This window comes from Schistosoma haematobium, chromosome 1 (assembly GCF_000699445.3).
Source record: "Schistosoma haematobium chromosome 1, whole genome shotgun sequence".
In the NCBI taxonomy this organism is placed as follows: domain Eukaryota; kingdom Metazoa; phylum Platyhelminthes; class Trematoda; order Strigeidida; family Schistosomatidae; genus Schistosoma; species Schistosoma haematobium.
The window spans coordinates 68,740,063-68,765,947 of record NC_067196.1 but is presented as its reverse complement, the minus strand read 5'-3'; the positions used below and the strand labels follow the sequence as shown (position 1 = coordinate 68,765,947).

General features: G+C 31.2%; 1 protein-coding gene across 1 annotated transcript; it reads right to left on the bottom strand.

Moving 5' to 3' along the window:
• Positions 1 to 3,305: 3,305 nt before the first annotated feature.
• Positions 3,306 to 3,916, bottom strand: MS3_00010206 (uncharacterized protein). The gene has a single exon (XM_012945040.2). It carries the CDS (start codon positions 3,911 to 3,913, stop codon positions 3,323 to 3,325), a length of 591 nt encoding a protein of 196 aa, XP_012800494.1. The 5' UTR covers positions 3,914 to 3,916; the 3' UTR covers positions 3,306 to 3,322.
• Between the last annotated feature and the right edge of the window lie 21,969 nt (positions 3,917 to 25,885).

Below are 25,885 nucleotides of genomic sequence, written 5' to 3'. Positions count from 1 at the left end.
AATCGATACGTTTGCGATAATACAGCAAAAGATACTCTGGTGATATTTTCACACAAAAGTCATCAACAGAATATAATTTAATGAGACACATAAATAGGAAAATTTCTGAAAACGTCTAGAGGTAAGACCTGGTAAACATCAATAGGGCATGCATCTTAAACAAATTACACTGAATATAGCTATATCCCTGATCATGATATTCAGACTAATTTTTAGCTAGTGTACTTTCAAACAAATGAAAAGAATATCAGTCATTCTTAATCATAAGAGAGATTCCCAATACTTTTCAAATGACCAATAATTTAGTCTAATAATTCCTGATGAGAAATATTAGAAAATTAATTGGGAAGGATTATGAACTACTTGGATATCAGGATCCTAGTACTCAGCGTCCAATGAAAAGAAGGAAGGATGGCACAGTTCAACGTTTAGTTTATAAGAAAGACACATGGAATTAGATTTATTTCAATTTCAATAGCTTTTATCCAATCAGTTACAAAAAGGCACTTGTTAAAACACTGATTCAAAGAACAGAAAAAGTATGTATTGTCGATACACTAGAAGAGGAAGTAATGAATGGTCAAAAAGAAAATATCCGATACCCACGGAAATTTACTGAAAAATATAGAAAACGTGAGGATAAAAAACTTAAAGAAACTACAGCAAATAAGAAACTTTAATTCAAAGGCAATGATATCACAAAATCAATCGATATGAGACCAACACTGCATTGAAAAGAATTTATTCTGCAGCTAAACTGACTGTCCTGTTCAAAACAACATGTTCTTTAACGCAATCAAAGTTTGATAGATATCCCTTCCATGTAACTGCCACTTGTGCATACAAATTTACAATGTATCTGTCAAAGTAGTTACATTGGCTGAACAGGAAGGAAGGCCTATGTTCGATTCAAAGTACATATTCTGAAAAGCTTAGGGTCAAATGGGTTAAAAGCATTCAGCACTGCAATCGCAAGACGCCATCTTGACACAGGACAGGAAGTGGATACACTGAAGTATATCAAAGTGATTAACAGTCAAACTCCAATCTTTTGTAATTCGCCGACGTGATAGAGATCGAACGTCTAAAGCCAGATCTATGTATCCCAAAAGAGGTAGTGATAAGTCATCCTTTGCCCTGATAACATTTACGCCCTTTATTTATGACGTCATTCATTATTTCAATCCTTTCTGAAGTTTAAATCACATCATTGTCATTTTTCTCCAATTCATAACTGACTGATTCCAATGCACATCTTTCTTTATTACCATAATAAAGGGAACTATGTGTGTGTGTGTAATTTATGTTTGACTACAGTACGATCTTCAACAAGTTTGGTTACACGAAACTGTTACTTCAGGTAGACAATTCATTAATCGCAAGAAATTCATTAAGATAAACCGAAGTGTTTTTTTTTGTCAGAAGAGTGGTAAATGGTAAGGATCACTGTAATATTTCTTCTTGAAATGCTGAATACCATAAGATATATTACTACGTTCGCCGATATTTCTGCATGTACATGATATAATGAAATGAAGAGTGAGAGGATGATTGTGCATGTACTTTTCAAATTAATCATCGTATTATACTTACCAACAATTCCATTAGTATCAAAACTACCTGTATGGACCCTACTCAAAAAATATTTACATTAGTCTTAACAGTAAATATGGATATTATAACCATACAATCAGTACTTGAGAAAAGTATAAAATTGTAGAACAAACGTATGACGAATTACATATACCAGTTTAACTATATTCCCATCTAAATACATTGACGTCTATCTTGACATTTATTAATCACAATACGAGGAAATTTCGATCTATTCGTTTTGATTAATATTTATTTATTGTTCACACGATAATAAGTCCACATTTTGGTCTACTTTTATTGTGTACATTTACAAACACCATAATTCAATAAACGATAAGTGTAAGATATAAAAAGATTAGTTATACTGACTTTGTATTATTGAGCTCAGCATAAATTACCAGATAGGATCTTCGAAATTTCACAACTCAGTAGATTAAGACATTAGTGGACATAGGCAGATGTCAAATCATGAATAAAAACTTTCGTCTAAATTTGATCGAATAATTTCACAGTATTAGGGCGCCGAGTTAATGTGAGACACTAAAGAGGAAGAATGTATTTTTAAAATCTCAGCGAATGAATTTGTAGTAAATCCAACGTTTAGCCTGGCAATCTGGTCCAAGCTTTTTCAATAAAATATAATCAAACATCAAGACTATCGAATATAAATACGTACAATGTCAAACCAGCTGTATTATTGTGTTATTTCGAAAAAAAAATTACTATGCTCATCGAATGAAATCTAGTTTGCTTGTATTTTTGACTAAGTTGTGAAGTTCAACGAGCACCTTTTGTTTTTCTACCAAGTTATCGATTTTTCTTTGATGCCTAATTTTCTAATTCCCTAAAATATTATTTTCTTTTGTATGGTGCATTTCTTAAAAAAATTAATAGTTTCAACGTTTCGTATATTCAAATACAACATCGTTTCATCTCAATGAATCGGAATCCAACGAAATAAATTCTCCATTTCAGTCAAATCCCATAGTATTACAACAAAAGTATTTATTTTGACCATAGTCATTTATATATAACTCCGCTCGGAGTCCATCCGGGGGCTACTGCCGGTCCCAAGTCCGGGTAAAGGAGGAGCATTGAGCATGGGGTTAGTGTTCCCATCCCGTAGAAAACTAACTCGCTAAAAAAACGCTAACCAGAAAGAATTATTCAAACCATTTAAACTCTGCCCTGAGAGTCAGAAGGTCTTCATTTAAAAGAACTATGACGCATCATGATGAAAGCCGAGTTTCTTCAGAATTCAAGAGGCCGATGCCTTTTCTGACAAATGGAGCAACCATTTATTTAGGTACATGAAATGTTTGTACAATGTGGAGGACCGGAAGAGTCTTCCAAATTGCTTCAGAAAATGAGGAGATACAATCTAGAGGTGCTAGAGATCAGTTAAACACGTTGGACGCAAGTTGGACAACAGAGACTAGTGTCAGGGGAGCATTTATGTATATATTATATAACGATATTACTTGGAGAATTTTGGTATAAACCAGGAAACATACTTGACAAACGTTCTGTTTGTATTTGAGTTTCTTTCATTTAGAGAAGAAAATAAAAAAAAAACCCTACAATCATAATCATCATTTAACCCCAATAATTCTAAATGAATGATTTGTACGTACTCTAATTTGTTATACCCCCCTCCCCTTGAAAAGAATTAAATAAACCATATATATCAAAATGAAAGAAAAACTAATCATAATATTAAAAATTTTTACGATTTATACATAGGAATACATGGTAGATTGAATAATGAATCAGATACAGATATAACATCTACATAGAATTTAAATGAATTATTATTTAAATGCATTGGTTCAAATAATTTATTGATTAACTCTAAACCGCCTAATTCATTTGTCATGAAACTTAATGCTGCTATTATTTTCTCCACATTATTATATGGTACAGCGAGTAGAATAGACCAAGATATGCTAGAAGCATTTGTTGAATTGGTTAACTGATGTTGATGATTAACATCATTATTATCATTCATATCTGGATGACAAAATAATAAATCATAATGTAATATTGGTAAACCAGAAAATTCACCAAATAAATCTTTAATTGTTATATCAATAGCATGTCGAATAGTAAAACATAATTCAATTGATGTAAGTGACATAATCAGTTGTTGTTTATTTATGGCATTTAATACACCATCAAAATCAATAATACATAAACGTGCATAGATATATTGTAAATTATCCAAGGAGTATAAACACTTTTCTCGTTGAATTTGTTTTTTATTAGAACAATTTTTATTATTATCCTTTAATGAATTTAAATCTATTTCGTAATACATATCTGTAAAATAAAAAAAATAAAGAAAAACAAAGAAAAAAAGTGAGGGAAATCGGATTTAAAAAAAAACAACCGTCATGTTATCATTTTTGTTTGAACGTATAAAACAGAAACGTTTTGAGTAGTGTACATTTAATTAATGAAACTGATGGAATTAGTCGTTTAATAACAATGTAGACACATTGACATATAGATTTTAGTGGCCGTGAATCGAACTCCACTTAGATCGGACAAATGATCAATTATTGAATGATTGTTGTTGAAATATACATTCTGACTATTCTTGTATATAATTATCGACTTAAATTGCATTAGTGAATAATGGAATTAAATAAGTTAAATATGAGAATGGATTTTTGAATACGTATATTTTCTACAGACAATCAGAGGGGTGAAGAGGAATGATGTACAGCGGAGAAGACGTGTGAACCAACTCAATTTAATCAAGCTTTAATCAGTATTTAGTCACACAAAAATAAGCTATGGGTTTGTGATGAGTAGGATAAGATATAAACACATATACATTCATATAAAAACATTCAGGGTTGATAAGTGAATAATTAACAAGGTAAAAATGTGATTCAAGCAGAATGAACAAACTGATTTGTCCGGAAGCCAGAATAAGCTATGGTGGGCTTGCCTAACACTACAAGGTATAAGGATAAATTCCATGCAAAATTATGATATAGGCAAGTAACTTTTAACTTTTAAGGATGTCAACTTGATACATGTCATTTCGTGTTTCAGAACTTCTATGCTCTTATGATTGACTTATTATAGTGAATATCAGAAGCGCATAAAAACATTAAAATATTAAGTTACCTTCATTTTAATTTGAGTAAACTCTACCATATAAAAGGTAGAAAGCATGAAAGATGTACTGTCTGAGTGACTCATTTTAGAACTTCGAGGTTATCAGTTCGAATTCACTTAACCTTGCTAAATATAAAGCTCATCTTAAGATGGTGAAGATTTGCAACTTTGAGTGGATGACTTTAGTGGAGTCTCCTCCTTAGGAAAAGTTTATGCTGTCCAGAAAAATAATGAGTGTTTCACGATAAGGCTACCGAACTCAGAGGATGAAACGCCACTGAAATTTTAACTAAAAAAATAGACGGTTGCTGAATGCTTTCAGATTTTGAGTGCTAATCCAACTGCTTAGATCAATTTCGAAATACTGTCGAAGAAAAAAGTGTTTATTGAAAAAAGGACTCTGCTTCATTCATATTACTAAATGATGTCCATGTTTAAACGAAAAATCTGTTAAGGATCCACATTCCAACCAACTGTATAAAAATCTAGTGAACATATGCCATTTGAAATAACATGCGACTAACAAAGACGTTGTACATATTTACACTTTTATGTGCTTAAACCGTTATATTCTAAGAAATTAGAGATGTACATTTCCCTTTTTACAGTTATTATAAATGGTTTTCACTTAGTTCCATGTCTGCAAGAAATTCATCGAGTAACGTTAGAAGCACAAAACCCAAAGAAAATTTATGCTTGTGTAGAGCGTTAGGGATCTGTTTTTTTTAAAAATAAAAAACAGTATACGAACTATGATCAGCATATTTCAAACAAATGAGAAGCTCAAGAACACCAGTATAAAATCAATGTATGAGTGAAGGTAGTTCATACGAACATTTGAGCCTATTTTGTAGACTTATGTCGGTTTTTAGCAATACATGTCTGTAATATCAATCAAAATCAATACTGTTTCACAAATTTCAACTTGTGTAAAAGATTGGGGAATTTAGAGAAGTTACTTGTCTAATTATTAACTGGTCTTCCTTTAAAAAATCCAACTCAACGAATATTTCACTACGAAGTAATTGGAGTCATTCTTTGTCGTCAGAATAAAAAAAGTAATAAACAGAATACGATCACTTATGACGCGAGTTCATAGTTTCTAAGGAGAATGTGCCACTCAAGTTGTACATATAATTTAATGAAAACCATAAGCCAATATCAGTTATCTTCAATCATGTAAAACGATATATCGAGTAACTTCAATGGAATTCGAATGAATATATAATATAGTCAGCACGAAGAGCTCGATATAATGTAACATATCTGTACATACAACTGTCTTAGATATGCAGGAAGACTGAAGCAGGTTTAATGCACAAAACTTTCTAAATGTAGTTTTCAGATGTTCATTCAAGGCAGTAGGTGAAATAATGGAAAGTAACACACTAACTTATTTCACAGACAAGATGTACAATAAAATTTAACAGGCAATTAAACAAGTATAGTTCTATGATATTGCGATTTCCTATGCTGCGTGCTCACTTAAACATTGTAAAACAGAATATTGATCACTTTGACAACTATTATGATATTTTAACAATAAAATAATCGTTTCATTAAACATGAAAATTGTATAAGACATATGGATCTATCACCGGAAGAAATCTTGCTCTGTGACTGGCTATCTTAGATCTAAGCGTTGATATGCTTATTTGAAACTCAAGACGAAGCTGAATATTTGAAGATCCAAAGGGTAATAAAGTAAACCAGTAAAGCCATAATAGCCATCGAACTATTAGTAGAGTATGATATTATTCGTTGGAGCCTTTGTTCATACTTAGGACTTAAATATAGATAAATGAAAGCATTTACTTTTAAATATTCTAGTTCATGTTCTAAATAAACAAGGTTTGACGGCCGTATTTTGGTCAAGCATTAACAAACACGAATGGATGCAAAAAACAATGAGTTCTCTCTGGAAATATCTCATTTTTGGGCATTATATAAGTAGATGATATTTAAGCGCGAAACAACAGATTGATAAGTAAATTTCTGCAGAAAAATTGAAACTAATAAAACTCAGTAATGTTTGTATGTCGAAAGAGGAAATCTGATTAGACAAATTTACAATGTTATCGCAGTTCTATATCATATCGTTCGTCCAACACTTTTGAAATATCTCTGAAGACAAATAAGAATAATTAATAATGACTCGATTGAACATTGAGGAATACTTTCAAGTGATTGTTTAATAATTTCCATATTAGAATTTAGAAATCCCGGGTTAGGTTTCAGACAATTACTAGCTCCATATTGGAACATATCACTCAGTTTTATTATTGAAGTAAACTTATTATAAACTGGTTAATCTAGGACAGAACGGGTTAAAAAGTCATTACATTTTTTTGCTGTCAATTATGACGGTTTACTGTTTTTAAAATTATGAGTCATACGGTTCTTTCGTATACATGTGGTAAAATAATTGACTACCTAAATAGATATAAAGTAGTTAAAATCACAATCACAAATATTTAAGAAGCAATGATCATAATGAACATTTATTTATTGAAGCAAAGGAAGTAAGCATGGAAAAATGACAATACACTGATTATTCATTAAATAAGTGATCAAAATGACAGACAACATGAAAACGTTATGATAATGCAAATATGATTAAAATTCGAGATAAAACATTTAGGGAAATGAACAAACCGATAATCCGGTAGCCGTTAATAAAGATCAACAACTACGTTGCACGTTTAAATCAAACGAATCATAAGATATACATATTGCAATTGTTAGTTAATGTTGAAAAGTAAAAAGAAAGCTCAACCAGAAGTACCTTCAAATAATCAGCGTATAAAGTTTGTTCTTACTACTGGTCAAAAACAAATTTAACGCCCATTCTATGATATCTCTGAAGGTGGGATGAATAGAGAGAAGTGAGAAATTCTGGCAGAGTTCGGTGTAATCAATAAAACACCTCCACAAAACAATAAAGGACAAATCAAAACAAAAGAGAGGACAAAAATTACAAGAGAAAAAGGTTTGGTAAAATTGCACAGAAGAAAAAATAAACACAAATAACTAACAATGAGTGGAGTAAAACAGCAGTGAAAACGAACGAAGCAAATATTAGTAGACTAAGACAATAAAGTATTTAAAATCAAGATGAGAATGACTGTCATAATTTAAAATATTTTAGTGGTGATTGGTGATGAATGATGTAGTTGATAATTACTAACAGCTTGATAGCATTGAAACATACACCGTCATACACACAAATAAATGTATATGCAACTGATGTTCTTCGTTATGATTACCTAGAAGATTAAAATGCTTTAGTTTTATTACTTAACTTTCTCACCATAGAATATGAGAACATGAATAGCGTAACTTCAATTACTGTGTACGTGTGTGTGTGTGTGGATGACAGTGAGATAATGACAAACAATTATACTATATTAGCTATCAGTAAACAGTAAATGGATTAATCAGGGTATAAAACAATTAAAAACCTAAATTTAAGCATAACAGTTGCATAAGTTGTAATGACAAGAGAATGCTACTATTTAAAATGTAATACTTGTAAAATCATTGTATGTGTATAAATATCAATATTACGATTAAAATAAGTAAACACAGCTACAATGAAACGTAAAATCATTATATAAGCAAAGCAATGAGTAAGATAAATATAAAAAAAATTGATGAGATGAAGTGTCAAGAATAGACACAAGTACACATGAAAACATGCAGATACGAAACGCATACATTAACAATAAATAATAATGATGGGGACAACAATAATAATGAGAACAACAAGCACCAATTAAGATGAGTAAGCGAGAAGAAAAAAAACAACAACATTAAACGGATGCGATGAAAAATTACGCTAAACAAAAACCGTATGACTGTTACACATTCAATGATGTAATAATTTCCTAAACAGTTCAACAATATCCATCGTTTAGAACCTCCGTTCTGTCCATTTTAAATTTCAGCTACAGGTAGACCATAACGTTCAGCTAACGATATACACGATGTCATTGATTGTGGATCCTCAATATCTTCTAAACCAACTCCGTTAATAATTCGACGTGGTGGTAATGCTGGTGGTGGTGTACAAGTTGTGTTCGGTATAGGAACGGCTGGTTTCACCATTGTATTCATCATCATTGCCATGTTAACATTATTCATGAAATTGTTTTGTATCAAACCAATAGCTTCATCATATCCTGGTGGTGGATTGTCTTCATCAACTGGTACTTGAGTGTTAATATCATTATTAGTGGTAGTATTTGTAGCAGTAGTAGTATTAATGCATGAATCTAATCTCCTAATGTTATTATTGACTATTGGAATTGGAGACTGTAAACTACTCGGTGTTGTTTGATTTTCTCGAAATGTATCCATACCTTCTGTGGCAGCAGCTAACAAAGCCATAGCAGCTTGTTGATCAGCTTCAGTAAGTGAATCAGTTCCAACGGACGTTGGTGACATAGATAAACAACGATTATTTGACATTGTTATTAATGCATTCCCATTATTCAAATTATTATTATTACCAGAATTTGTAGTATTAGTGTTAGACTGTTGTTGTAGAGGTTGACAATTTTGTTGCGATGAACCAAGTGGAATGGGAGCAGTTTGTGCAGTAACAACGGCAACAGATGTTTGTATTTGTCCATTCACTACTTGTTGTCTTCGTTGATCAGTCGATACTGGTTGTTGTACTTGTGATGGTTGTGACTGAAATGGATACTGATGATTAACTGGTTGTTGATTAAAAGGAACAGGTTGATTTTGTTGTTGTGTTTGTGGTGGTAAATTTGCAGCCTGTTGAAGATTCATTTGTTGCAATTGACATGTTGGGGGAGGTGGTGGAAGAGGAAACTGTTGTTGCTGTGATTGTTGTACAGACTGTTGTTGTTGTGGATGAAACTGATTAGAAACAGGTGTTTGGTTAGCTACTAACTGTTGTTGTTGTTGCTGTTGAAGTTGGTTCTGAAATTGAAAGTTGGACGGTTGCTGCTGCTGCTGTTGTTGTTGTTGTTGAAATGATTGAGATATTTGTGGTTGTGGTTGGATCAAATTCGTTTGAGATTGTTGGGTCGGGGGAAAATATTGCGATTGTGCACGTGGTTGATGGTGTTGTTGTTGTGTTGGTGGTACTGCTGGTTTGTTGTATACTTGACCATTTGAATTTAATTGGTTTATTTGTTGAGTATTAGCCTAGTATATGAAAAAATTCAAAGACAAATAAGTGGATAATAATCTACAGAATATTTTACTAATAGTTCACTGATTGTAAGCAATTATTAGAAAGTAATTCATGATGGTGTTGTCTGCTTCAATCTTTCTATTGAAGATTAGGACGGGAATTGATGAGTCTCTTATTGGCATATGTGCATCCTGTGAGGATTGTTTCGCTACAACCTGCATCCAAGAGATGTTCACTCTGAGAACAAGGCAATCTAGAGATAATACGCACAAGATACACATATGCAAATAAGAGACTAATCGATTACAGTCCTAAATATCAATCGGAAGATTCGGACAAACAATACATAAATAAATAAAAACTTCACTCCATTGCACAAGCATGTGGCTATTTGGACTCAGTAGCTAAGTGAATAACGTGATGGCGGGTGGAGCGAAAGGAAATGAGTCCAAGTCCCGGTCAGTCAGCTACAACATAGGACCAGGCACATATGTGCATCGGTCCAAATCGCCATAACTCATTAGTACAATAAGATGAACATCGGATTCATAGCAGTGGTTAGTTCAGTGGTGGTAATATATAAAAGAAAGATTGTATATAAGGACATAGTAGTATATTTATAATGGATTTCATACATTATCTTCATAATTTAACCAAGAAAACAAATAATATTTACACACGGGTCATGACTTAACAATTAATAAACTTGTATTTATCTACTGGATTAATACTGATCTTATGTACAAGTAATTCATTTATCTGAATTTAGATAAGGCTTATCAGAAGGAACGTATTGTATGCTCATAACTTAATAGACAAAAGAGGATTTTTAGATCGTATGACTTTTTAAACTTAACAGAATCAAAGAAAATAATTTATAGAAATTAACAAAAGTATTGACTGATGATTTCGTTTGGAAATTGGCATTAGCTTGGAAGTCAACAAAAAGAATGATGCACAACACAACTATGCTATCGTAACTTCGTGCTGAAGTATAGTTGTGTTCATTTCTAGCTTCGAGTGATTTGTGCAATGCAACCCTTACCGATTGTTATCAGTGAGTAATTACCTCAAATATAACTTAGATGATTTCACAGGTTAAGTTTAAAAACTCGCTCATCAAACTATTTAGTGGTATATATATATATATATATATATATATTGCTTTGCAGAGTTCCTAGCACTTAAATTACTGAATAACTAACACTGATTGTGTTTATGGTTCAAATTATTTTTTAATGTCTTCACTTTACGTCTTTTTATGATCTAAATCATCTACCTCGGAAAAAAGATACAACATCACTGAAATCTTCTATGAGAGCTTTAAATAATCTCAGTTCAAAAACATTTTTTTACTTACATTGGAAAAATTTGACTGAGCAATGTGATTTGCTTCAGAACCATAATTTGGTGCCATAGATTGTGTCATCATCATTGGAGATTGACTAGCTGTCATCAGTGCTATAGAGGCAGATTCTGAATAATAATTATAAGTAGAGAAAAACAGGATACAAGTGAAATAGTTATCATAGCTATCAAAAAGGAAACTTCACGGAAAATTACTAGGATAATTTTCATGACTGACCAATCACTGCGTAGCGATCAGTGACATGAATATCAAGTCCTTCTTAGTGCTGGTCGCTGTTATCACTTTTACCCCTGTCAATTATCACGTGGCAAATGGTCAGTTAGAATGCCAACTTGTATGACCTTGTACCTGTGCTAGACCAATGACACGTCAACCAGCACTGACAGCCTTGAAACAACTCTGAATCCGTATTAGCCTTCAAAATATTAACTTCTCATCTAGACCTTCCCGTTGAATCAAGAACACAAATATCAACCTCCGCTGTATGAAACGTATATTTCAGGCACGTGGAATATATGTGAATATATATATATATATATATATATATATATATATATATATATATATATATATATATAACCTATTTACTTAATAGTTATCCAATAGGAATATATATTATAATAGTCCATAAATAATCCCTAAAAGTTCCCGTTCATTTATTCTTCGTTCGGGTGTGACAGTCACATTCGTTCTAAGAAGAACTTGATATAAATGACAATGATTTTTATTAAGCGACCATTCAACTGTAAATACAACTCAGTTCTGCAAGAGGTCAGTCACAATCCGGATAGCTCAGTGATAGCTTCATGCACTGTGGAGATGGGTGACAGAAGATCGGATCCGCCAGAAGATATTACTTCCTTCAAGATCACATGTGCACCCTGCTGATGAGTGCCAAACAACACGCAACCTAAATCCAGGGTTTCCGATAGACTCTAATTAACCACCATCTTATATTGGGATCAATATGAACCGAACAGGAATATGTGGAAGAATAACCTAAAAGTAGAATTCCTTATATGACCTTAAATGTTATGAAGAATACTCCAAAAGAGTTTACAATTTTAATTGGGAATTAATTAACAAAAAATAAGAAAACCAATCCGTCTTTCTTCGTAAGCACAACATACCCCCGAAAACTGGATTCGTTTGGTAATTATAGGTTTCATTTTGTTGTTGACTTTGTGACTGTTGTTGAATAAGTTCATTTGATACTAACGGCATTGCATTTTGACCAGTACGTGCAACAGTAGTAACATTTGTACCACAATTATTCAATGAAACTGTCCCATTAACATTTGTTAGCATAACCTGACTATTTTGAGCATTTGATAGATAATTTGTGTTTGTATATCCAGCATTATTATGATTATGACGAAGTGTGTTACCGCCTAAAGTATTTCCAGAATAATTAAAGGCTACTACACGTCCACCTGGTACAACTACATCAGGCAAATCCATTACATCAGCATTACTCAACATCAGATGATGTCCACCACCACCGTTCAATAAAGTACCAGTTGCTGACGGTGAATTAAATTGTTTTGAACGTAACAAACTTGAACTACCACGAAAACCATTTGGATCATCACATATTTCTTTGCCACCGATGTAATACCATAGATTTGTTGAAAATAATTTACTATTCGTATAGTTTGAGTGCATAGCATGATGACGGCGACGACAGGTCCAAATCAGAATAACCAAAAACAACACTGGTATTAATAAACCTAAGATTAAAGCACCAACAAATGTCAATCCAAAGTATTGTGCCCAACTCCATTGACTTGGCAATGGTGCAGATGCTTTCTCCAGAGCTATTTATACGAGAAAAGTAGGGGTATAAAAAACATTTTATGATATATTCATAATACTAAAGATTTTGCTTTATTAGATAAATGGGAGAAAATTGATACAGTAGCACACTAATGATCTGATTCATTTCCAAAAAAGAATGATTTCAAGCTAAACGTTACTTAATGTCGACCTTCACGGCTACTTACATCTAGTCATGATAACATAAACAACCTTGTACTGAATCAGTTAGTAAGGATCTTAAATATAAGCTATTGTTTTTAAATTTAGCAATAGAACAAGCTTGAAGTGTATGAAGCAGTAGGAAATTTTTAAAAGCTACAGTTATGCTGTACCTATGACACTAATGTTGAATCCACTATTTTGTGGTGATCACAAAACATCTAAATCACTTCCGTGATAATAGAAACCCTCTACTTAGAATAAATAAGGTAATATTTCCAGGTGTATTAGCAAAGCTGTTTGTGAAAAGTGACTTTTTTAAAAATGATTCTACTACAGTTCGGAAAAAAAAATGAGTAGCATACAATACATTATACAGTTTAATACTGAAACGAAAAAGTCTTTTAGAGAAAATGATCTACAAATTTTTAAATTTTCGACGTATTTCACTAATTGTAAATAAGTTTCATGTATTCAGCTTAGATAGTGACAATTTTTGTACAGGTTGGTGATACTATTCAACAGAAGTAAGACGTGGAGTAAAGTTTAGGTCTACGACTTAGTGGTTAGAACCATGTGTTTCACACACGAATACAAAAAGAGAGAGGTTAAATGAACTGCTACATATATATGACTGTATTCTATTCAATGAAGATTTTATTTATTTTTACAGAAATAAACTACAGACGACATAGTATAGTTCCGTGAAAAAAAGTAACAACATTAATATACTATGCTCTAATGAAAAAAGTTATCATGCAAAATGATTTTACTTTATATAACCTACCACTACATGGTTCAGTATAGGAAGTAATATTATCGACACAGATTCTAGCATCTGGATAGCCAGCAGGAATTGTACCTTCTAATATCAGCTGCAAGGTAGAAAAAGTGTAGGAAAAAGTATTTTTAAAGATATATATATGATACAGATTGTTAGTGAGGTGTAGAAACTATAGCAAACATTTGGGCACTTTTTCTATCGATAATGAGACTGAGAATAGTTTCGATTGTCAAATGACTTGACACAAGCATAGGATGATTATTGTTGTTGTTTTATATAACCATTTGGAATAAACTAAGCCTTAATGTAAGTGTAGTAATATATTTATATACTTTTAAATGTCCTAACATATTGCTTTTACTTCAGAAGGGAGGTATTTATATTAGGTATAGTGTATTGGTTGGTGTTTGAACTTAGGTACTAAGTGTTATATATACTGCCAAGTTCGTTCACATATTTGACGAAATAATAATAAGTAAGTTACTCGAAAAAGAACTCGATATAAACAGGTGGATTCGGAAAGTCATTTTTTTTAAGCACTAAAATGTTTAATGATACAAGATCTATGTGAAAACTTATGAATCATCCTAATACTGGATAACTATAAAGTGAAAATTTAATTAGTATTTTTCTAAACATAAACCAAACATATTGTAAATTATATCAGACTACTGATATGTTTGGAACCAGTGGTTAACGGTTTATAAGTCAGGTGGTCGGAGGTGATCCAAAAAGTAATCTTGAACTTGGGTTTTGTGTAAGTTGGCATTCGTCTTCAAGACGTATCCGCGATATTGATAAAACTGATACCGTCTGTTGGAGCCGAACTATTGTGAATCATCTGTGAAACTTTGTACCTTAATGAAGAGTGGTAGAGAGCAAGAAACTTAGTCTAAGGATTCTTTGATGACGATTTTCAACTAACTAATATCTCAACATTGTGAAAGAGATATCGAGTGAATCTGACGTGTGATAAAATCCTAACTTGACCGACATAATTCGATTATCACTGAAGGACTAGACAAACATCAGATTAGACATTATTTAGTGATCACTCAATAGTAAAATAAGTAAGATAATAATTTATGCGACTAAACGTAGGTGACCCACTACGTTACAGATTATATGTTGTAGTAAGAATTAACGAAAATCAATACTATGCAAAATGATGAAAATGAATAACAGGATAATGACTTATTTCATACTGATAAATTTTATTTTCCAGAAATTGCCTTTTTATTTACGTATGAAACAATGTTTTCAATACTACTGACAGAAATAAATCAGCTTTTCAATGACGGCACTTTAACCGGATCCCAAACCAAATCAGTGGTGCACATGGGCTCCAGTATCCTGCGGGAACAAATGGCGTATGAACCAATTTTCGGTCGCAGGCTTCCATGGGACTGCATCTCCTTACGATGCTCCACTGCCTTGTGGATCAGACCTTCAGGTCGGAGGCTCGAGGAGTGGCCCCCGAAGAAAACCACCTGCTTCGGTTTGGGCACCCGGTCAGTATCACAGCCCTCACACATATCGAATGAGATTTGTGTGGCGCATATGTATTTGGTACCTTCTTGTACCAATATCTATGTGTTAAAATAAATAAATCAATGACTGGTAATATCGTTTATGTATATGAAATTCCGTATTTGTGGTAAAAGGAGCTCATAAACCTTAGTCACTAACTCAAAAAAGTGTAATAAATTCCCACAATAATAATAATCAATAATATTAGTAATAACGATTATAATGGTAATAACAATAGTAATAGTCCTAATAATAATAATAATAATAATAATAATAATAATAATTCATTTCAGTTCCAACTTGAGAAACTACACTTTATATATGACAGTAATCAATACTATTTAGCTAACCGAACCAAATATTGTGTGATAAGGTTCAAATGTCATATATTTGAGTGTTTCAATAATTAAGTCACAATTCCAAACCAGAAAAAAAGCTATAAGGACTACTTTAAATATTAGGTACGAATTAGAAATGAGGGATAAACATAAAAATAATTGTGCAAATATTATGTAAGCATTAAAAAAATTAATTATATTTTAAACTATGCTCAAATTAATGTACTGCACTCTTCATTGGCATTAAAAAGAAAAATTAATTACTCAGGAAGGAGATTTTTGAACCACTTTAAACGACTTAATATGTAAACCTATTGATATAGACTTAGGTATTCTTAGCATAACACAAATAAACAAACAACACTTTTAATTTATGATAAAAACAATAATGAGATTACGGGAAATGACTATTAGGATAAAGAAAAGAAAACTAAGAGGCAAACGAAAAAATGGATTTGAGGAACAAACAAAATAAATTAAGAAGAAAGAAATATAGATGGGAAAAGAATGAAATTTAACTAACTATGCGTCATTAAACCACTCTACCTTGAAATCTTGATCAGTTGAATTTAAATTCACTACAACTGTAAGCCATTTTGTTGTTGTGTGAATAAATTGTTTGTCATTAGATGAACTCCATAATTTCGCGTTGCCACTAGACACATATATGATATATATATTTATATACAAATACACAAGAAACATACCAAAATACACCGAATTGTCTAGTCTCTGGATCAAGGGATGGTTTACAAGATCTATATATACATAATAAGATATATTAGAAAAAGTGTGGAGAAATTGTGCAAATAATTACTATTTAATTAATATGCAATATATAGACCTATTGCTTGTTTAACGAGTTGAAACAGTCAGTAATGAAAAGAGAAAGCGAAAAAATAAACACATCAATCATATACTCTACTTCAATATACTTTCACTCAACAATACAACAAACGTATCTGACACTTTTGTCTCTCTATACAAACACATAAAAAAAACTTCAGAAGAACAATTGTTTTATAAATTATTTAGAAGAAAAACGACTTAGCTAAATCAGATTTAGACGATAGGGAATTTGATTTAAAACTGCTATCGGAAAAAAAACTACCTCTTACAATTTATTTCCCAGTTAATCGAGTAGGCAATAATAGGAAGATAAACACATGGACAAATAACAACATAACTAAAAAATAATTTACATTATGAAATAAAGATAGTATCCTGAAAATATCATTAGAAAAACTTCAAACACTAGTAACCGAGAATATGAAAAAGTAATCAAACTATTCTGAGATATGAAGAACCAAGTGATATCATTAGCTTTAACAATAAATGTTTGGATAAAACTTCAGGAAAAAAACATTGTAGTTGATATAAGTAAAGATGGATGGTCACTAGCAGTGGAATTCAGGATGTGGGTTTCGTCAACTGGGTGTACCTGAATCCCATGGTTAGTGTTCACTTCAGGACGTGGACTTATTTCCTTTCGCCCCACACGCCATCTCCTTATCCACTTAGCTACTAAGTTCAGATAGCCATATGCTTGTGCAGCGGGGTGAAGTTTTAATTTGTTTATGTATTGTTTGTCCGAATCTTCCGATTGATATTTAGGACTGTAATCGATTAGTCTCTTATTGGCATATGTGCATCTCGTCTCGATATCACCTTAATTCACATCAACTCTGTAGTTACATCCACTTGACGAGTCCCAAATAAGACGAAACGCACATCCTGAATTCCACTGCTGTTACCATCAATCTTGTGAATTAAGGCAATATTGAGACAACACATACAGTGGGCATATATGTCAATAAGACACTGATCAGTCGCAGTCCTAAACATCAATAGGAAGTTTCAAGTTAACACTACCAAGTGAATCATAGTTGATAATTAAGCTCATGAGCAAATATTGAAGAAATAGAACTATTCACTGTGCTCTGATCATTTGCGATAATAATCCTTAATCTTGTTAACCTTAGACAGCACGTATTATTTAATAAAGATCAGTGTTGAGAATATTAGTTCCTTACTTAATCATAACAGTCTTGTTTTAAAATCATTGTAAAAAAAGCTATATATATATATATATATATATATATATATATATATATATTCAAATAAATTGCTAGAATAATGAGAAAATATGAAAAGGTAACAATTAATGATCAAGGAATGTAAAATGGATAACTAATAGAAGAGTTAATGATTAAATGAAACAATGAAAAAAAAAACTAAACATCTAAGCTGCAAATTAAAAAATTTATGATCTGCTTATCCTTGTAGAAGATATAAATTAATAAATAATCTCCAACTAAATGGCTCTATAGAAGAAAAAGCAATAATCAGCGCTTAAGCAGTACAATTCCAGTACATAAAGCGAATTCAGTCAAATGTTATTTATCATCATCATAAGTCGGGTTTGGTAAGGGAAAAAAGACAAACACAACTGAATGATGTAAAAGAACCTTTTGTCTACTCTACATTTTTGTGTTGATACAATCATGGTGTTGATTTTTGGTTCTTAATAACATAAGATTAAGTAAGTGTATCTGTGGTCATGTGATTTAGTAATAACCTTCAGTTATCACATGAATGTATTGCTTTAGCTAACAGGATAATGATGTTAAAATCACTATAATTAAAATATCTCATAAATTCCCATAATCACCATACCTTATAATCTGTATTTGTTGGCGGTAAATCAATCATAACTTTTGACCATTCACTAGATGAAATTTGATTCGCAGATTTGAATAAACCTTTATTATCACTAGAAAATATAATTTATATTCATAAAAAGAAAATTAATGTAATTCTACCATGTTAGAGATGTATCACCGTTTAATCCTTTCTGAACAGTAATACATGATCTGTAGAAATAAAACAAGTCAACAATATATTTAAAGTTTATAGCTTCAACTATTATTATTAATACTAATTAATAAGGATGCAAACAAATTGGAAATTGAAGGATAAATCATTAATAAAAAAGAGGGAAAAGTAAGAATAGATATTTTTAATTAAGACAAAAAACAGTTGCAACTATTAAAATTACTACAATCTCCATAAACTCCATTCTGATAATACGTCACAATTATAACATACAAAGTACAACAATCCCAACACATCTATAAATTTTACATATTTATCTATGTATAACAACAGTATTCAGAAGAAATCCATATGAAGAATGGTAAAATAATAATAAACAGATTTTTATAAATTGAATCATACATAAATTCATATTTTTAATTCTTAGGTAACAAATGTTTAAACTGTAATACTAAAAACTTCTATTATGTGGACATGGAAACGAAGGAAATTCTTTTTAAAGTACATTCTTATTCGATTATATATATGACAAAAAATTAGTGATAATAATAGTAGTGTAGCATAGATAACTAAACCTAACAAAGACGAATTAAAAAATTGATAGTACGATGACATATGCTCTAGTAGCAGTGGTAAGAGTAATCTAAACAACACATTACCATATGTGGGGAGAGAAATTAATCTTCGCGAACACATCACGTGAAATAAAGAATTGAATTTTTTTGATTACCTTATATTAATTAAATTACAGAAATGTACTTCTTATCATGATCGGCCATAACTGTTTTTATCATCATATTGATTAATTTATATGTGCAAGATGGTAACAAAACTGAAGAAAATTCCCTCCTACCTATTGGAGGAATATTTATTACTTATCGGAATAATGAATTAAATTCCGAGTATAAAACAATTGTGATTAATTACAATAGTATTCTCTCTTATCATGAGAACAAAAATTGTTTGTTAATTATATGCTGTGAATAACCTTTGTCAGATATATGCCCACTAAGTGACCCTCAGTTTCTCACAATAAAGAAAGCATTAGTAGTATTGGAAGTTTGTGGAGATTATTGAATATTAGGGTTTTTATCAAGGATTGAATCCAGCTAGACAACGATAGAAAACCATGAAACAGTGAACATTTTTTAGTTGCACAATATCGCAAAATGATTGAGGTTCAACATGCAAAGAATTAGATAACAGCTCAAGAGTCTAACAATTAAGAGCTCGCTGACAGAGCTTGAGGTCTTAAGTCCGATTGCCAATGAGATCGTGAATGCGTAAGGTTGAGGGAAGAGTCTTATACCAAGAAGAAACGGCTGATCAGTGTTACCTGGTCTAACAACGGCTAGTCCGTGATGTCAGCTATAAAATAAAACATTCTATGATATTTCTGACCAGTATTCTTGTTACATGATAAATTTAAATCATCACTAATAACTATTACAAGACTAGAGATTGCCTTTAGCAGGAACTAAACGTTTCCTAATGTTTCCATGCCTTAAGTAATATAAACATATGAGACATATCTACAGACAAGTGTGACTAATAGTATTGTTTAAAATATTTCGTAGTCAGGCACGCACAAAATAGTGGTCTTAAAAAGTACACTACTGTTATAATAAAATAAACACTGAATATGGAATATCCATGTATTTTTAGTGAATTAAATTTAATTGAAAGGAAATCGATACTTAAAGACTTTAAATCGCAGTGAAATACTCGTTATATTATATTGAAAGAAGTGTACGAAATAACAATTAAAGGAATACAAGGAAATCAAAAAGAAAATAGAGAATATTGGAAAAACATGGATAAATCTATCAGAGCTAATAGAAGTTAACCTTGAATTGTCAGTTGCATTTAATTTCCAACTAAAAATTCCATTGAATTGAATGTGATTAAGTGGGACTTCTACAACAAAGTGAATACTGAATTTACAATCTTATGCTTACAGTCTCATTTTTATGCTATTGTTCAAATTTGTTCGACTTAAAACTCAAGGGAAATCCATATAAAGAAGAAACAACTGTCCAATCTGTTGTTGGTTTTCATTAGGTATCTAACGAAAACTATGATAAGCAGAAATCTCTTCAAAAACCCTTATGGTAACAATAGTCTTGTTCTCGCTAATGACTAATTTCAGCGGCTAATAACCAGAGTTATAGTGAGAAGCTATGACTAGCGGTGTTCACATATGTCGAGTGTGGGACAGTTAAATATCTATCAGTATGTACTTTTGAAAACGGTCATGGGTATAAATAAACAAAGATTTATGTCTACGCAATGGAAGTACACTCCAACTGATATATATATATATATATATATATATATATATATATCATTTCCTTTAAAGTAATAGATATGAAAAACCAGCATATACACACCTTGTAATCACTTTCCATGTCTCTACTAAGATTGATGAATACAGTGTTCCATATGAATTTCGAGTCAGATTTCACCATTTGATTTGTATCAGAATTCCATAACTGTTTATTTTTACTTTCATTATATACACATGAAAGAAAAGTTTATACAAATTGTACAAATAAAAATCTACCATGTAACAGCAAATTCATTATCCACTTGGTCTTTGAATGCTACACAAGATCTAATGTTTCATAAAAAAAGAATCGTTATTAAGTAAGTAATAAAAACGAAATACAGTGAATGGAAAGATGCATGATGTCAGAGAAAGATGTTTAGTAGAAACAGAACATCAGAATTGAAGAGAATAATATTGGAGAATACATATTCTGATAACAGACAAATCAACAGACTAAGGCATATAAATAACGCACACACAAACTTAACAAACAAATATGTTTAACATTCAACATAAAAATATGAATTCGTAATTATTATTGCTATGTACCAATCTTTAGTCGAAATAAAGTGTATAAGCTTGTGTCAACTTGAACTAATGAAAGATCTTGGATTATGTAGAGCTACAGTAGTGTTATGATTAATTTAATTACACATCAACTTGTGGATATTCTGTACGAGAAATGATAGAAAAATTCGAAGTTATGAATTGATAGTAAAACGCAAAATATGGTTCATTATAGGCTGAAATCAATGACTAACGAGTGAATATTCTTATCTTAATAATAAGGCCAACAGAAATATTTTAAAAAAAATCATGCACTTTATAATTAAGAAGCAATACTACGGTAGGGTTTTTGTTACCAGCTCAATTATTTCATAATTTCATCATTCGAATCACTACTTCATTCAACGGAACTGACATAAAAAGTGTAAGACAACGACAGATAACATGAACACTTAATTGAAGTATCTCTTGTTTAAATTTTTCAGTACAGTATCATAGTTCAGTAAAAAAATTTCACAATAAAGCATCCTTACATCTACTAAAACCGCAAAAATAAGTTCAATTATCTAATAATTACTTAATTCCTACAAATAAACACACCTTGTAATCGGATGATGTATCATCCAACTGTATAGCGATAGAATTCCATTTATTTCTATTCACTATTTGTGTATCAGATATCCACAAGCGCTTGTTGACACTGTACAAGAAACATCATTCATAAATATATCATAATAATAAATTAGAATTTCCTACCAATTAACAGAAAATTCGTTTTCCACTTCACGTGAAACAGCAGTACACGATCTACAATAATATCATATGATGAAAGATAATATAATCATATATAGTTTAGAAATAAGTGGGTATAATAATGTCAACCGGTAGAAAATGTAGAAAGTCTTGTAAAGATATAAAAAAACAAAGAAAGTTGAAGAAATCAGTTAATCAAGCAGTTGTAAACAAAGTAGAGCTTCGTGAATACGTGCATCCGTTCCATTTACCATATCATATCAACAAACCAAAATGAAATTATCACGGCAAATGTCAAGGTACTAGAAATATAGACAATATCAGTTGGTAGTAAGAAAGTTTACACATAAACAATATGGTTCATTGAATAATAAAAAAATAGTCGAACAAAATAATTATGAATAAAGTCCATTGTTAGAATTTTTTGAGTTATCCCATTAAGTATAAAAAAAGTCCATATGACTCAGTAAAAAAATTAGAATCTAGTCACCTATGTACCAAACTCATGTATATATATTCATACCTATTACGTGCGAAAATTGACATCTAATTCGATACCAAGTTTACGATCACAATTTAATGGAGTTGACACTGAGAAAAAATCTGGATGAAGTTTATCATGAATAAAATACTGTTACTTAAAAACTAAAGTGCAAATGTATTCTCCCCTCAAACAAAATGTTTGCTTTAGCAAAATTCGTAAAAAAAACTCCGTCTGGAGCCCTTCTTGGACTACTACCGATCCCAAGCCCGGATAAAGGAGGGTTGGGCATGGAGTTAGCGACCCTATCCTGTAGAAAACTAACTCGTTTAAAAAACGCTAACCAGAAAAATAACTGAAATTAATGAAAAACCGGAATCAGGAGTGAAAATGCATTGTAAATCACGTCATAATATGGTCCAAACTTCCTATAAACGAGATATATATGTGTGTATTTTTAGTAACAAGAATTCCATGATAATAAAATTATATTTTACCCCTAAAGATGTCTTTGTGATATGAAAAACCAAGTGGTAAAATAGGAAAACTCATTGGAAAAACAAAGAAGAGTTATGTATTCACTCGAAATATATTACCAAATTAGTAATAATCTTCAAAGTAGAATGACTATTTCAATGAGAAAAGGTTTTCTATTGATAACAATGAAATAAAACTACATATGACTAATTAATTTTCAAGTATTCCTGACCTATAACCCTTGACATATCTTTCTTATGAAAACCTTATTGTAGATATTTTAAAAAAAGCCACAAATAAATTAAACATATTTTTGTTAAAATAATTCACACCTTGTAATCTGAATTCGCTGAATTGTTCAACTGGACAAATACCTTTTTCCATATATTAAATGGTTGACCGTCCTTATTATCAGTACCATTAACATTTGTATACTGTGATTTCCATAAACGTTTATTTTCACTGAAATTTCATTGTTCATATTTTATTTTGATAAAATATAAAATAACATACCATGTCACAGCCAATGTATCATCAAATCCACGTTGAACAGAAAGACAAGACCTATATTATGGTTATTGCAACAATAAATAGGCATATAGAAAGTAAAGGTGAAGTAGAGGGAAAGATGAAAATTGAGTGTTTGAAAACAATAACATACCAAGCAACAGAAGTAAGAAATAAAATTAGGGAAAGAGAAGGGAGGAAAAACAATAGTGAGTAGGCTGTATGTTTATGGGTCCCTGCAAGCAATCAAACATAAAACTCAAGCATTCTTTTATTTACCAATGAGACAAAAGTTGGAAACACGTTAATACAGTGCACTTTTTTGTTATAGATGCAGAATAATGTGCCAATCATTATCACGTTAAGTCTAATGATGTCCTTGGACTCTAAATGGGCATTCCCTATTGGCCATTATTTATTTCACTCGTTAAATATTGTACAGATGTTGTTTTCTATTTTTATGGTACGATGTGGCCTGTTTGGTTAGTATATAAACAGAGTGTGTTTGAAATATAATGATTCATAACTCAGAGGCTGTGACTTGCGTTCTAGACTCAACTGGCTGGGCTAGACAGGGAAGCGGGACCAATCAGGGCACTAGGTCGTTCACTACGTGTTTTCTGTGTGACTGTGATCGATCGATACAAACGCTGCTTATCAAAACCTGCAATCCACCCGTTGCAACAATTTTATAAGACCCATGCTATAAGGAAATACCTAGGTGGAGTCACATTTTTGTGACCCGTTGGTCTGACTCCAATTTGACGAAATATATTTACCGGCTACCGTCGTATACAATTATCGACTTCATTTTTATTAAAGAATAAGGGAATAAGTCAAACACGAGAATGAATTTTGGATATGTATATTTCATACACTCGCCGATCCCGACAGACAACCAGAAAAACGAACCGAAGAGGTAGACTAAAGGGGTAAATGTGTCAACTCGATTCGATCAAGCTTGACTCAATATTCATAGTCAGACAAAAACAACCTAAAGACATGTGATGATAAGTTAAGCGATGAACACATTTGTTTATATAAAAACGGTCAAGGTTACAAACGAATAGTTGAGAGGGTAAAAATGTGACTCAAGAAAAATAAATAAGTCAGTATGTTCGGATTCTAAAGTAACCTATGTGGGCTTGATAATAGTACATTACAAATTATAAAATTTTGTTAGATAAGACCATTGAACATAACATTAACTAATGATAGAAAAACAACAAATCTATAAAAAGCTGGAATAAGCTAAATGAAGCAACCTAATAACTACGTACAGTGTATTGTACATTATGTTTTGAATCAAGTATTTGGATGTAACGAGTAGTGATGTTACGTGGGTGCCGAAATCAAACTGTACAGAATCGAATAGAAATATGTAATGTGATGAGAAAAAGTTAGTTGATTTAGTTATTTATTTATAAACTTAGCAACCTTTGTGTTTATAATTTACTGACCAAAACATTTAATAAACGTTTTTAAATCACACCATACTAGTTTCCTACTCATTAATAGTGTTAAGGTTTATCCGATTGATAATAAGATGTACATATTACAGAGATATTCAATTAATAGAAGTTGAACTGAGTGTTAAATTACGATCCTTATAAGTTGATTGCTTTTAGATGAAAATAAATAACGATTAAGATTAAATGATAGGATAATAGAAAAGAAAAACTGACTAACACTATAGTAATTTTGACAACATCCGTTGTTATGTTTACTATGACATTATCTGTGAATATACATAAATATGGATAAAATTATTTAAAACATTTACTATCAGAATGGGAAATATTAATAAAATTGAAAAAAATGTTGTGGTTAGAATGTAATTGAAAGTAAAAGATTGCACGGTAATTCTATGAGAAAAAACGAAATGACGATTTAGAATATCGAATGAGGAATAGAATGAAATCTTATTGCTCAATCTACAGATGAGCATTTAAAACAAAATTATATGATAATGAATAAATTACAATTTACAGCTGAAATTAGGAACACTTTTATAATTACTGCATCTGGTTTTAAACAAAGACAAACCGAAAGAAATTGAGTAAAAACCAATTATATAAATATACGAATATTCGTCAAGATTAGAAC

Coding starts and splice junctions, on each gene's coding strand:
- MS3_00010206 (XM_012945040.2), bottom strand. CDS start 3,913: ATGTATTACGAAATAGATTTAAATTCATTAAAGGATAATAATAAAAAT.